The sequence below is a fragment of the Papio anubis genome, chromosome 2 (genome assembly GCF_008728515.1).
Source record: "Papio anubis isolate 15944 chromosome 2, Panubis1.0, whole genome shotgun sequence".
NCBI lineage: Eukaryota > Metazoa > Chordata > Mammalia > Primates > Cercopithecidae > Papio > Papio anubis.
The window spans coordinates 44,260,231-44,273,551 of NC_044977.1; the positions used below are offsets into that span (position 1 = coordinate 44,260,231).

Consider the following 13,321-nt stretch of genomic DNA (forward strand, 5'->3'; position numbering starts at 1 on the left):
AAAGATGTTAGAAGTCTTATAATGCTAATACTTCCCATTACAGAGAATTAAAGGAATCTGTTAAAAATGTAAAGGATGAATTTTATGAATTAGAAATGGAAGGCAAGAAGACTCATTAGGTCATCACCACAACAGTCTGTGTGTAAAGTGGTGAGGGCAGGGCTGGGACTGGGGAGAGGGGAACGGCAAGCAAGAATGATGTCAAGATTGTAATCCTAGGAGGAGAGAGAAAGAGAGTGCCAACAGAAGTGGCAGATTACCATAAGAAAACTGTTTTAAAGATAAGAGGAGTTTAGTTTCCGCTGTGGAACTTGAGAAGCTGTCTAGGAGAGGTAGAGGCTCTAACAGAGCAGGAAAGCCTTTCCCATTCACTGGTGAGGGCCTCTCCTCTCTCCAGGAAGATCACTTTTACTGAATGCATCTTTCTGGCAGGCTGACATAGGACAGACAGCTAGATCAACTGAATCAGTGCTGCTCCTAACTAGGGTGAGACCTGTGCAGGCAACTCACCCTTGCGTCTGAAGGCAACTGAAGAAGAGTCAGATGTCAGACAAGAGACATAGACTGGGGAGTCATCTGCAGAGAGAAAACAATAGAAACCAAGGGAAGAGATGAGAGCGCTGCAGCAGCGGGGCAGGGGTGGGGGTGGGGTAAGAGCTGACCTTGGTACCTCTACATTTAGGAGACAGGAAAAGAAAATGGTGCCGATAAGCAAGACAAAGGAAGAAAACCAGGGATTTGTAGTGGATTGTTTCCACCCACTAGCTTACTTTCTCTAGCTTCGTTAAGCAATTAGGAACTCAAATGCTGATGTGGTCATCAGGATCGGATCGAGGGCTGACTCAGTGGCAAGGCAGGGAATGAGGGAGTCTAGGTTGCTAAGGAGGTCATGCTAGCATTGCTAACTCTGAGTACAGATTCAGGAGAGGGTGAAGAGAAGCCAGAGGTGGGGGATAGACTGGAGAAGATAAATGAGAATGTGTAGACTGCAATCTGGAATGAGGGTGAAGGGCCATCATGGTGGGAATCAGGGAGAGGTATAGGTGAAAACGAGTAAGGCTCTACTCAGACACAGGGAGTGCAGAGTGGATTAGCTCTTGGGAACTGTCCAGAATTGCTGCCCAAGAAGAAGGGCAGAAAATAATTCTGGAGTAAGTTACTGAGTTCTAGCTGTTCTTTTTCACTGCCAGCTGAACTATTATTTCCTCAAAGTGCAAAGACCAAATTAGTACTACTCCATCAGTCTGGAACAATCCCAGCAGTTGAGGTTGGGATGATATTAGCTCTGTCAAGTCAGTGGGGCTGTAACATTCTCTTATAGATCATCCACATCCGTATTTTGTCTTAGTAAATCTTAATCCCATTTGGTTCTTTCCCGGCCACCCTAGTTCTCCCCACCTTCTACAGTTAATATAAACTCAGATAACACATAGCACATTTAGCCTAAATCAGAAAGGATTAAAAAAAAAAAAATAGACCTTCTGGCCAGGTGTGGTAGTTCTTGCCTGTAATCCCAGCACTTTGGGAGGCTGAGGCCAGAGGATCATTTGAAGCTAGGAGTTTGAGACCAGCCTGGGCAAGACAGCAAGATCCCATTTTTACAAAAAGTGAAAAATTAACCAAGTGTGATGGCACACACCTGTCGTCCCAGCTATCCAGCTACTTTGGGGCCTGAGGCAAGAGGATTGCTTGAGCCCAGTTCAAGGCTGCAGCAAGCCATGATTGCATCATTGCACCGCACTGTTCAGCCTGGGTGACAGATCAAGACCCTATCTCAAAAAAAAAAAAAAAAAAAAGAAAAAAGAAAGAAAATAGACCTTCTACATATATATGTATCTCCTGAAGGGATATGTAAATAACATGGGGATTATGTATTGAGGTGAATTATCTCCTGCACTGTTGTGCCCCCCGGTGAAGTAATTAAGGGATGATGTAGAAGATTATTCTCTAGCTTTGTTAACCTTCCAAATTTATTCCTTCAAGTGGAATCTTTTTCAACTGATTATTAATGTTTTAAATGATTGCATTGTTAGCTGAGATTTGTGTTACATGAAGTTTCTTTTCGTGTGCTGTCTATACTTGATCTGTAAAATGGGACTGCAGTAGTAACCTCCTTTGAAAACTCAATGTACAATTTTATTATTCTATATGCGAAGGAAATTTATGAACCAGTTAGGGAGCAGATTGATACACAACTTCTGTTTCCCTTCTATAGAAACTGAAATGTCCTTAAAATCTAGAGTGCTGCAAGGAAAAAGAAAGAAATGGGGACAGAATTTAGGGTCGTGAGAGATTAGCTAATAAAAATGTATGATATTCTTTTTTAAAATATGCTTTAAAAATAATAATGTATTAATGGTCATGACAAAATGGATCAGTCATTTAAAGCTCTTTAACTTCTCTGCATCTTTTCACTCACGCCTCACTCCACCCCCTCCCATACCACGCCTGGGTTGTTCCCACGGACCTTTCTCTCCTCTCCTTGTGCCCAGTCCCTCTTTCATGCCACTTCCTTGCAGAAGACGCACCAGAGTGCCCTGCAGGTACAGCAGAAAGCCGAGGTGCTGCTCCAGGCCGGCCACTACGATGCCGACGCCATCCGGGAATGTGCTGAGAAGGTGGCCCTCCACTGGCAGCAGCTCATGCTGAAGATGGAAGACCGGCTAAAACTGGTCAATGCCTCTGTGGCCTTTTACAAAACTTCTGAACAGGTGAGGGAAAGGACTGTGGGGCTTGTGGGGCTGAGATTGACAGAGGACTATTTTCTGCCTTGCAGTGTTAATGTGCAGTACTTAACGTCAGCGAAAAGCCAGTCCTCTCCGTACTAACATTTGAAGAATAATTTGTGGAAACACCACAGTTGGCTTCCTTATCATCCTTGCCATTTGAGCACTGGACCATGGGGTTTGTTTCTCATAAATTTCTCAAACTTACCAGATCTATAGGGAGGTGTTGGAATAGAAATTGGGTGTATACTAAAGGCTAGATTTGGACAGTATATTAGTCAGCTGTTACCACCATAGTGCTGTGTAACAAAACACCCCAAAACTCAGTGATATAAAATAATAAACATTTATTTTTTTTGCTTAAGTGTCTGGGGTTCAGTTGATCTTGGCTGAACTTGGTAGAACTAGGCTTTGAGATGCAGACTGGGTCTAGATCTGTTCCCATGTCTCTTGTCCTCCTTGACCTGAAGCCATCTCAGGCACATTTATAGTTAAAGGCAGGAATACAAGAGTCCAAAATCTACCATACAAGTGCATTTCAAGTCTTTGCTTGTGTCATATTCTCTTTCATCTCATTGGCTAAAATAAGTCACATGGCCAAGCCAACGTCAGTGAGGCAGCAATGCCTCCTATGAAGGTTAGGAGAGGAGAATGAATAGTGGCTGAACAATAATTAAATCTACCACAGTTAGGCATTATGCACTGCTTGAAAAACACATGGTTCTTTCATTCCTGGGGCCTCCAGTCTAATGGAGGAAACACAGCTCTCTGACACTGGGGAACTAGGAATGCACCGGATAAGATGATGCTGCTGTGGAAGAAAAGGCAGGAGCTGGGCAGCAGGGCCATAAAGATGCAGTGTGTTACCCTTTCATCTGTACAGCGATATGCACAGGGCTAAGAGGATTTTTAAAATGACTTGGGTGCTGTTAGGGAATTATTTTTATGAAACAGGTTTAAAACAGGAGTAATTTTATTCAATGTATAGTAGTTTCCTTCTCTGAATTGTTCCCTGGTAGAAATAAATCAGAGAATCATTCTCCTTGGGTGACTTACAGGGACCATCGGAAAGTCTCCCTTGGAGAAAGTGTGACATGTGCATCAGAGGGCCCTGCAGCCAGGGTTAGAGTCTCCATCCCTTCTCTCAGTCCTTTCTGTTGCTTCAGAGGGATGACTCCTTTGATGGCCACAGAAGTGAGGAGCTGCAGACTAAGATGATAAAGAGCATCCCCAGTTGATCCATAGATTCAACACAGTCTCAGTCAAATCCCAGCAAGCTTTTTTTTGGTAGAAATTGATACATTGATTCTAAGATTTATATGGAAATAAAATGAAAATGCAAAGAATACAGATGCAAAGAAACTAGAACAGCCAAAACAATTTTGAAAGGAAGAACAAAGTTGGACAAGTCACACTGCCTGATTTAAGGACTTATTCTAAAGCAGCAGGGATCAAGACAGAATGGTATTTGGAATAAGAATAAACACAATGAGACAGAATAGTGGTGATAGAAATAGATCCACATATATACAGTCAGTTGATTTTTGACAAAAAAATTCAATGAGTGAAGGAAAGTCTTTTCAGCAAAGGATGCTGGACAAGTGAATATCCGTATGGAAACAAATGAGGCTTAATTCCTGTCTAATATTATACACAAATTTTAATTTGAAATGGATCAAGATGGTGAAGGGCACTGGAATAGGAGTCAAGAAATTTTGCCCTGAAGTGACCTTGCCAAAGGTTACTTTACCCCTCTGGATTTCTGTTTCCTCTCTTGTTAAAGTATTTATACCTAATAATCTTTTCATTTCTTCCAACTCCCAAATTGTTTGCTCCTAAGTTCAGTCCTATCATGGGACAGATCTTAAGTACCCTTTTTCTTAAAGTTTTTGCATGTCTATAAGCTGTTTTATCTCAAAACATGAGCTGCCTGCACGTTTCAGGCCTTTCAGAAAGAAAGACGTGATGCTAGAGATGGGACTAGAGAAGTCACCTTGAGTTCGGTGACAGATCTTCTCATGACGCGAGAAGCGTGTCTGGCTATGAGGGTGTTCTTTCTGGGACAGCTTTCAGCACATCTTTCAGATCAGTTCATAACTCAATGAATGCCCTATCCAAAGACATCTTTCATCTGGCTGGGCGCGGAGGCTCACGCCTGTAATCCCAGTACTTTGGGAAGCCAAGGCAGGTGGATCACTCGAGGTCAGGAGTTCAAGACCAGCCTGACCAACATGGTGAAACCCCGTCTCTACTAAAAATACAAAAATTAGCTGGATATGGTGGTGGGCACCTGTAATCCCAGCTACTCGGGAGCCTGAGGCAGGAGAATCACTTAGGCAGAGGTTGCATTGAGCCGAGATTGCACCACTGCACTCTAGCCTAGGTGAAAAAGCTAGACTCCATCTCAAAAGAAAAAAAAAAAAAAAGACATCTTTCATCAAAAGACTTTCTCAGAGAAGGCCAAGGATAGTCATAGCTGTTCTTCCCTGCTGCCATATCCGAACAAGTAATCAAAGTCTATTGAAGGAAATCCAGTCATCCCAAGGTCTATTGAAGGAAATCCAGTATCCGTGGGGTATTTGTTTCAGGACCCCTCACAGATACCAGACTTTTCAGATGTTTACGTTCCTGATATAAAATGGCATAGTACTTGCGTGTAACCTATATACATTCTCCCATGTAATTTAGATCATCTCTGGATTACTTATAATACGCAAGTATTATAGTAAATAGTTGTTGTACTCTATTGTTTTTATTTGTATTATTTTTTATTGCTGTACTTTTTAACTAAGTATTTTCAATCCATAGTTGGTTGAATCATGGATGTAGAACCCACAGATATGGAAGGATGTCTGTATGGAATATGAGTTTCAATTTTCTGCATCATCCTCCAGGCCCTGATACTAGGCTGCCTTGAGTTTTCCACTGTGAGACCCAGGCTGAATTTCCCTCCAAACCTACTTCAAAATGCTTTTGCTCTCTTCTGAGTTCATTTATAAGGTCACTTAGCATGGCCTCTCAGCATCTTTAGAACTAAAAACCTTCTTAACTGTCTTTTAGGTTAACCCAAATTTGTTACCCCTCTACAGGAAATGTGTATTTTGTAATAGAGATCCTGGAGATGTCATGTATTATGGTTGGATTTTTGAGACATTTTTCTATAGGGGAGGAAAAAGATGACATTCATTTATGGCCCGTAAACCATACAACATAGGCAACTTCCTCCTTTGTCTCTGCTTGAGGCTACTTAGTATGGGACAAGTACAGATGGTCGGATAAATCAAGTTATCTTCTCCAAACCTCGTTTCCTGTTCTACCTAATTTATAGTTATTGTGAGATTATAACAATATGTAAAAACACTGAAACTCCAAAGATACCAGACTGTCTTACTTTCTTACTTTACCTACTATTCTTAGTTAATGTCATCAACTCCCATAAAAAGATGATTCCAAAATCCATATCTCCAGTCATAATGTCTCCCAGGTTTCAGACACAAGACTGTCACTGCCTCCTGGATTTCTCTTAGATGTCTCAGAGGCATTAAACTTCTAATGAAAAATGTCATATGTGTAGGCTTCTATAGGCTGAAGGTCCTCAGAGAATACTTCCGGAATAATTAATTTACTGAGTCTTTTCTTCCATGGTTCACTAGGTATGTAGTGTCCTGGAGAGCTTAGAGCAAGAATACCGGAGAGATGAGGACTGGTGTGGTGGACGAGATAAGCTGGGGCCAGCGGCAGAGATCGACCATGTCATTCCACTCATCAGCAAACATTTGGAACAAAAGGAGGCCTTTCTTAAGGTCAGAGCACATTGTCATGCAAGGGCTCAGACTCCTGGCCTTGGCCTTGTTCTTTTATCCTCTTTCTCTTTCTCTTTTTCTCCTTTCTTTCCTTCTTTCTTTTCTTTCCTTCCTTTCTTTTCTTGCCTTCCTTGTCTTCCTTCCCTTCCTTCCCTTCCTCCCTCCCTCCCTCCCTCCCTCTGTCTCTCTTTCTTTCTTTCTCTTTCTTTTCTTTCTTTCTCCTTTCCTTTCCTTTCCTTTCCTTTCCTTTCCTTTCCTTCTTTCTTTCTTTCTTTCTCTCTTTCTTTGTTCTCCTCCTCCTCCTCCTGTCTGTCTCTCTCTCTCTCTCTCACACACACACACGCACACACGCGCACACACACCCACAGACACACACACAGCTTCAAACATGCTTCCTATCCCCTCTTTTTTTCTAACCTCTTCCCTAAAGGTGTAAGGGAGTATAATGAAGATGTTGACTGGCTAATTTCAAAGGTGAAAGGTTACATTTCCAACATTTATTTCTCTCTTGGCACTTTTTGTATAGTTAGGCTATCGGGATACACTGTTACTACTACTGCAATCTTCAGATATCCCAATATCCCATGGATGTTGTTAACTGAGAAAAAGACATGCTTTCATTCAGTTATGTTTGGCTAATTAAATTATTTTTGATAGTAATATCAAAAAGATATAAGCTTAGATATAAAACATGATTAAAATATTTTATAAATGGAAGATGCAAAAATTAGGGTAAGAATTAAAGAAATGAATTTGGATGCCCTATTTATTTATCAATCTAACAATTACCAATTACCAACACATGACACTGTTCATTCTTCTGTATTAAGAGAGAAATGCCTTATTCCAAGTATTCTGCTAGAGCCCTGCCTTCCGAGGGAGGAAGCACAGGCCAGCTCTGCACAGACTGTCAGCTGGTGTGGGAAGTCCTTGTGAGCCTCCTTCCCCAGTCTTTGATCTCCTCTGATCTCCTCTCTTCTGTGTTCAAGCTCATCTAAAGGCTCCGTTTGCTCTCAGATTTCTTGCTTTCATGTTCTGCTTCCTCTCAGGTTTCTGGGAATAGAAGAGAGAATTTTTATACCCTGACATGTTACCATTGATTTTATTCAATTCTGTAATTACCTGACTTTCTTTTATTAGGGATTTTCTCTACTTGACCACTTGAGCTTAATTTTTATTTTTTTTAAGCTGGCTTCTCCCTTCCCTCCTCCTATCTATCTTGTATCTGCACCTATATGGGTCAGAACCTTTAGTAATCAGCTCTTACTAATAAGACTAGATAGAAATTCTTCTGTGCAGAGCTTATGGTGATTTTTTAAAGTTTTCCCTATTGCAAAGCAAAGTTTAAAATGGAACAATTTAAGTAGAGCATATAAAAATCTCAAACAGAAGTATGAAGATATTTCTTCATAAAATTAAAAGAAAATATTTCTATTGAAGAAAGAAATAGAAAACCCTCTGGTCTGATGTTTTCCATATGTCCCTAAAACCACAGTGAGAAGCTCCCTATCACTGTGGGAATTATATGCCCAGTAGATAGAATATTGAGCTCTTTATTTGTATTCATTAGTTGATCCATTTGAAACTCCTTAAGCTGAGACCACCATCAAGCTTTTTCATTCAGGAGCCTCTGTGTTCATGGACTCACCAGCAGGTGTTTGTGTACCAGATATCCCAGATACCTTTGTTGCTAATTTTTTTATATAACCAGAAAATTATAAAATTTTATAATTGTTTCTATTAATTATATAATAATTTTTAATTATATTGTAGGATCAGAAGGAAAGTATAAGATTCTGAAATTTTACATTTCAGGGTGTGTAGAAGAAAAAAATAAAATAAAATTTCAAAGAAAAATGAAATAAAATTTCACAGTTTTACTAGAGATCATTTAATTCTGAAAACTATGGATTAAAAATTAGTATGCTAGTATTTATTACTTTACAACCAGAAAAAAACCTGCTTTTTTGGGGGTTTTATAGAGAAATCCAGAAAATACTAGGCTTGAGAGGAACAGGAAATACTGTCAGTCGTCCTAGATCCTAGATCTGAGTAGCTTCCTGGCTCCTGCCCTTTCCGGGCTCCAGTCTTGTCCATCAGCACACCAAGGAGAACGTGACCAGCCCTCTGTGTGCCACCCACAGCTAATATGAGTCATAAGGGGAGTAGGTAATATAACAGCTGTTAGTCCTTTATGTAGACTGGCATTCTTCAACAATAGAATGCTTATTCGTGATATTTAGATGAGGGGGACTTGATGGGCAAATAAGTCTAAAAATGTCGGTAATTTCCATTTAGATTTGGAATGTAGGGTTAATAGATGTGTTTACCAAATTTACTTGCTCAAGTCTAAGTCACACTGATTTTCAAGTGGGTTTATGTTTCCTGAGCTTACACCAGTGGTCGTGTAAGAGGCATTCTGGTGGCTGAGGAAAAGTAGGCCGAGAGTGAATATTAGTAATGCCTGGTCAACATAGAAGGAGACAAAGGGTGGCTGATTTCCGATTTTTATCTGAGATGGAATGGACAGAGACAGAAAGGAGTAATTCTTCACTTGACAAAAGAAAAGCTCAGAAGGGTGATCTCCATAAATTGGAATTGGAGTATCCATGAACCAGTGATAACTTCCAGGGCTCTGCTTCTTCTAGATTCCTTCAGAGTTCTTGAGCTTCCTAAAAAGTACAAGGAGGAGCCAGGTGCCATGGCTCATGCCTGTAATCCCAGCACTTTGGGAGGCCAAGGTGGGCAGATTGCTTGAGCCCAGTAGTTTGAGACCAGCCTGGGCAACATAGTGAGACCTCGTCTTTACAAAAAATGCACAAAATTAGCTAGGTGTGGTGGTGGGCCCCTGTAGTCCCAGTTACTCAGGAGGCTGAGATGGAAGGACCGCTTGAGCCTGGGAGGTGGAGGCTGCAGTGAGCTATGCTCACGCCACTGCACTGCAGCCTAGGCAACAGAGTGAGACTCTGTCTCAAAAAAAAAAAAAAAGAAAATGTAGAAGGAAGGTGTGTATGCCTTCTCCATTGTCTTGGATTCCATACACCTGCTGGGACAGGGGCCTCACGACTTTGTCTTTCTCAGGCATGCACCCTAGCTCGGCGGAATGCTGAGGTGTTTCTCAAGTACATCCACAGGAACAACGTCAGCATGCCCAGTGTCGCCAGCCACACTCGGGGACCCGAGCAACAAGTGAAAGGTCAGTGAGAGACCTGCCCAGCCACCGGTCACTTCAGCGAATGCCCCTCCCTGAAATATACCATGTACCCAGTTTTCACACAGTCTCAAATTTCCTGCTGCTTCTCCTTGGAAATGAAAATGTATGATGTGGGATGGTGTGGGCAGTAATGATTCATGGTTAATTTTTAAACATGCTTCAAGATCTGGAAGGCAAAAACAAGGATAAAATTTCCCCAAGTATTTTCATTTATCTTAGAGTCTGGACAGCACTGCCTAGTGGAATTTTCTGAAATAATGGAAATTGCCTGTATCTACGCTGTGCAATACAGCAGCTATTGAGCGCTTGAAATGTGCCTAGTGCAACTGAGGAACTAAATTTTAACTTTTGTTTAATATTAAGTAATTTAAATGTAGATTACTGTATGTGGCTCCTAGTTAATATATTGAACAGAACAAGACTAGGGCGTCTTACAGCCTAGGAACAGAATGTGGACTGAGAATCCTCAGACCAAATGCTGACCCTGGATTTGTCACTGATTGATTAAGCCTTTTAAAACTTTAGTTTCTTATTTAAAATGAGGGGAGCATCTAGACTCTTGCTACTCAAATTGTAGTTCCCAGACCAGCCACATTGACATCCCTGGGGGAGAGTGTAAGAAATATAGAATCTCAGGCCACACCCAAACCGACTGAGTCAGAAACTGCATTTTGGCACTTTGGGAGGTTGAGATGGGAGGATTGCTTGAGGCCAGGAGTTCAAGACCATCCTGGGCAACATAGTGAGACCCCGTCTCTACAAAAAGTTAAAAAATTTGCCTGGTATGGTGGCATGCCTATAGCTGTAGTTACTCAGGAGGCTGAGATGAAAGGATCGTTTGAGCCCAGGAGCTGGAGGCTGCAGTGAACCACATTTGCACCGTTGTACTCCAGCCTGGGCAATTAGAGTGACACGCTGTCTCAAATAAAAAAGAAAAAAAAAGAGAAAAAAAGCACAAAGAACCTGCATGTTGGCAAGAACTGCCCAATTCTACCAACCAGGTGATTTATGTGTTCATAAAATTTAGGTAAGTGCTATTCTACATCATCTTTAATATCTCTCTGAATTCTAGAAAGTCTATGATAATAAATACATAACTTTTTAAAATTACCTATTATCTGACCATGTGAAACTTAAATCATTATCTGTGGAATTATTCTGACCATGCAGAAATTAGCCTTTGAGTGAGTGAAGAGTTTAACAAATGTCATCTTGCCAAGGCACAGAAATATAACTCTGGAGCCCGAGGCTAGGGAGGGAACCCAAGCTGACTTGGAGTGAGGAGTGATATGGGCTTGGAGACACCATGGACAGGGTAGGATGCGTGGTCTGCTTAAGAAAGGCTTCCCTCTTTGCTCAGATTGCTCAAGAGTTGGAGAGAACAGAGGCCACTGGACAGAATTAAATCTAGGAATCAAAGTTCCCTACAGAGAGGAGGGAGCAGAGTTTCTCTTCCAAATGTGCTAATCTATTTGTGGTCAGGGGACCTGTGGGGAGCTGGTATTATGTCACTTCTTCTGGCACATTTGAAAGCATCTGTTCTGGCTTCCAAATGTAGATGGGAGATTGGGTGAGGCCAGCTGCCTACTGAGAGACCACATATCCCACCTACACCTCTGCGTGCTGAAGAGTAACAGGCACCCAGAGACAGTGAGAAATGCCTACATCTTCTTGGAGGCAAGACCAGGTTGTTGCCCATGTGAAAGCTTTCAAGAAGAGGGGGGAAAATAATCCTGAAACACTTTATGATTTCTGCCTGATCTGGGTTGATTCTCTTAGCCACACCGTAGAGGGAGCTTCAGTGAGCAAAACTCTGGCTAGGGAACATAAAGACTAAAAGAAATGGGTTTCTACTTCTTCCTTCCCCAATTGAAGCTTCCACCTGAGGGACCTACAATCCCTTATATATCAGTTTCCTTTTCACTTACTACCTAGACTCAACACCGGTGCCACATAGTTTTGGCTTTTTTATGCTGCTGGTTGTTATATGGCTGCATAACAAACAAAAAATTCAATGATATCCACTGTAAGCATATGTTGTTCAAGTGGCTGTGCATTGGCTGGGGAGCAGCATCTCAGCTGGGCTCAGCAGTGTGGTTGTGCTTCAGACTGCAAGTCTGGCTAGCTTGGCTCCTTCACTCCAGGTAAGGTCTTGTTTGCTCCATGTGTATTCATTCTGGGACCTGGGTTGAAGGGGCAGCAGTTACCCAGGAGAAGTTCCTATAGTGGTGATAGCAGAGGTACAAGGAGCAAAGTCAAGTCTACAAGTATGTTTCAAGGCCCTGCTTCTGTTTTATCTGTTAACAACTCATTTGCCAGAGCAAGTTATGTGGCCAAGCTATGTGGCCAACATCAGTTGGGGAGTGAGAAACTGTACTTGCCTCTTTGGGAAGGAATGAAAGTTACATGATAAAGGCTTAGATACAGGGAAGGGTGAATAATTGGACCCATAAAAGGTTGGGCACACTGGCTCACACCTGTAATCCTAGCACTTTGGGAGACCGAGACAGAGGCAGGAGGATCACTTGAGCTCAGGAGTTTGAGACCAGCCTGGGCAACATAGTGAGACCCTGGTCTCTACAAAAAAAAAAAAGTTTACAAATTGGCTGGATGTGGTGGCATGTGCCTATAGTCTCAGCTACTCAGGTGGCTGAGGTGGGAGGATCACTTGAGCCCGGGAGGTTGACGCTGCAGTGAGCTATGACTGCACTCCATCTTGGGTGACAGAGCCAGACCCTGTCTCAAAAAAAAAAAAAAAGCACTTAGCCTAAAAGATGAAAAACACATCCTATCCTCAGAAAGCTACACTTGGCTGGGGAGGTGAGAATGAAGGGGTATGAAATGTACATAAAATCAACAAAAACTTCTCAGTGCAAGCACTATACTTCAGGCTGTGCCATCTTCAAAAAGCACAGAAACTTGTACTTTATAGTCCCAGTAATGAGAGAGACCAAGGTGACTAACAACTCAGGCTCTGAAGTCAGATCTGGCCTGAATCTGAACTCTGCCCTTTCCTATCTGAACAACCCTGAGCTAGTTACCCTCCCTACGCTTTCTCAAAAGCTTTCTCTAAACCTCAGTTTTCTCATCTGTATAATGGAGATAATAATGGTGCATGCATTGTGGGGTATTATGAAAATGAGTGTCTTCCACATACTGAGTATGTGATAAATATTATTCACATGGTTATTATTATATATTTTGTTAATATCTAATATGGCAACAGGAAGCAGGAGGAAGACATAAAATAAATTTTATTGCTTCCAGCATAACATACTATTTAAAACACTTAAGACATCTATCCACGTACCCAGCTGAAACAACAGAAAACTTAGGGAAATAGCATGGACTGAATACCTAACCATGGCCCACTTGCTGTGCTATATGCCTTGTGTAGACACTCTCATTTAACATCACTTTTAGCTTTTCCTATGATCACATCCAAAACAACATGGGCCCAGAGACAACATGAAGACATAATTCCAACACAGCTTCCCTGTGCCCACTATTTAGAAGTGTTTAAATCAAGGCTATGCCGTTAAAGTGCTGTGTGCACAACCTCTTGTGCAGGTCCAAGA

At 41.7% G+C, this 13,321-nt stretch overlaps 1 protein-coding gene across 24 annotated transcripts in view; it reads left to right on the forward strand.

The window, feature by feature from the left end:
- The window catches only part of KALRN (kalirin RhoGEF kinase), a 690,448-nt gene that overhangs the window by 403,699 nt on the left and 273,428 nt on the right, over nucleotides 1-13,321 (forward strand). For 16 of the 24 annotated variants that reach the window (XM_031662269.1, XM_031662306.1, XM_031662320.1 and 13 more), the window contains 3 exons: nucleotides 2,493-2,711; nucleotides 6,380-6,529; nucleotides 9,611-9,725. In XM_031662269.1, the coding sequence (XP_031518129.1) occupies nucleotides 2,493-2,711; nucleotides 6,380-6,529; nucleotides 9,611-9,725 (484 nt within the window). The remainder of the gene's footprint in view (nucleotides 1-2,492; nucleotides 2,712-6,379; nucleotides 6,530-9,610; nucleotides 9,726-13,321) is intronic. The other 8 variants (XM_031662292.1, XM_031662312.1, XM_031662358.1 and 5 more) reach the window with 1 other exon arrangement.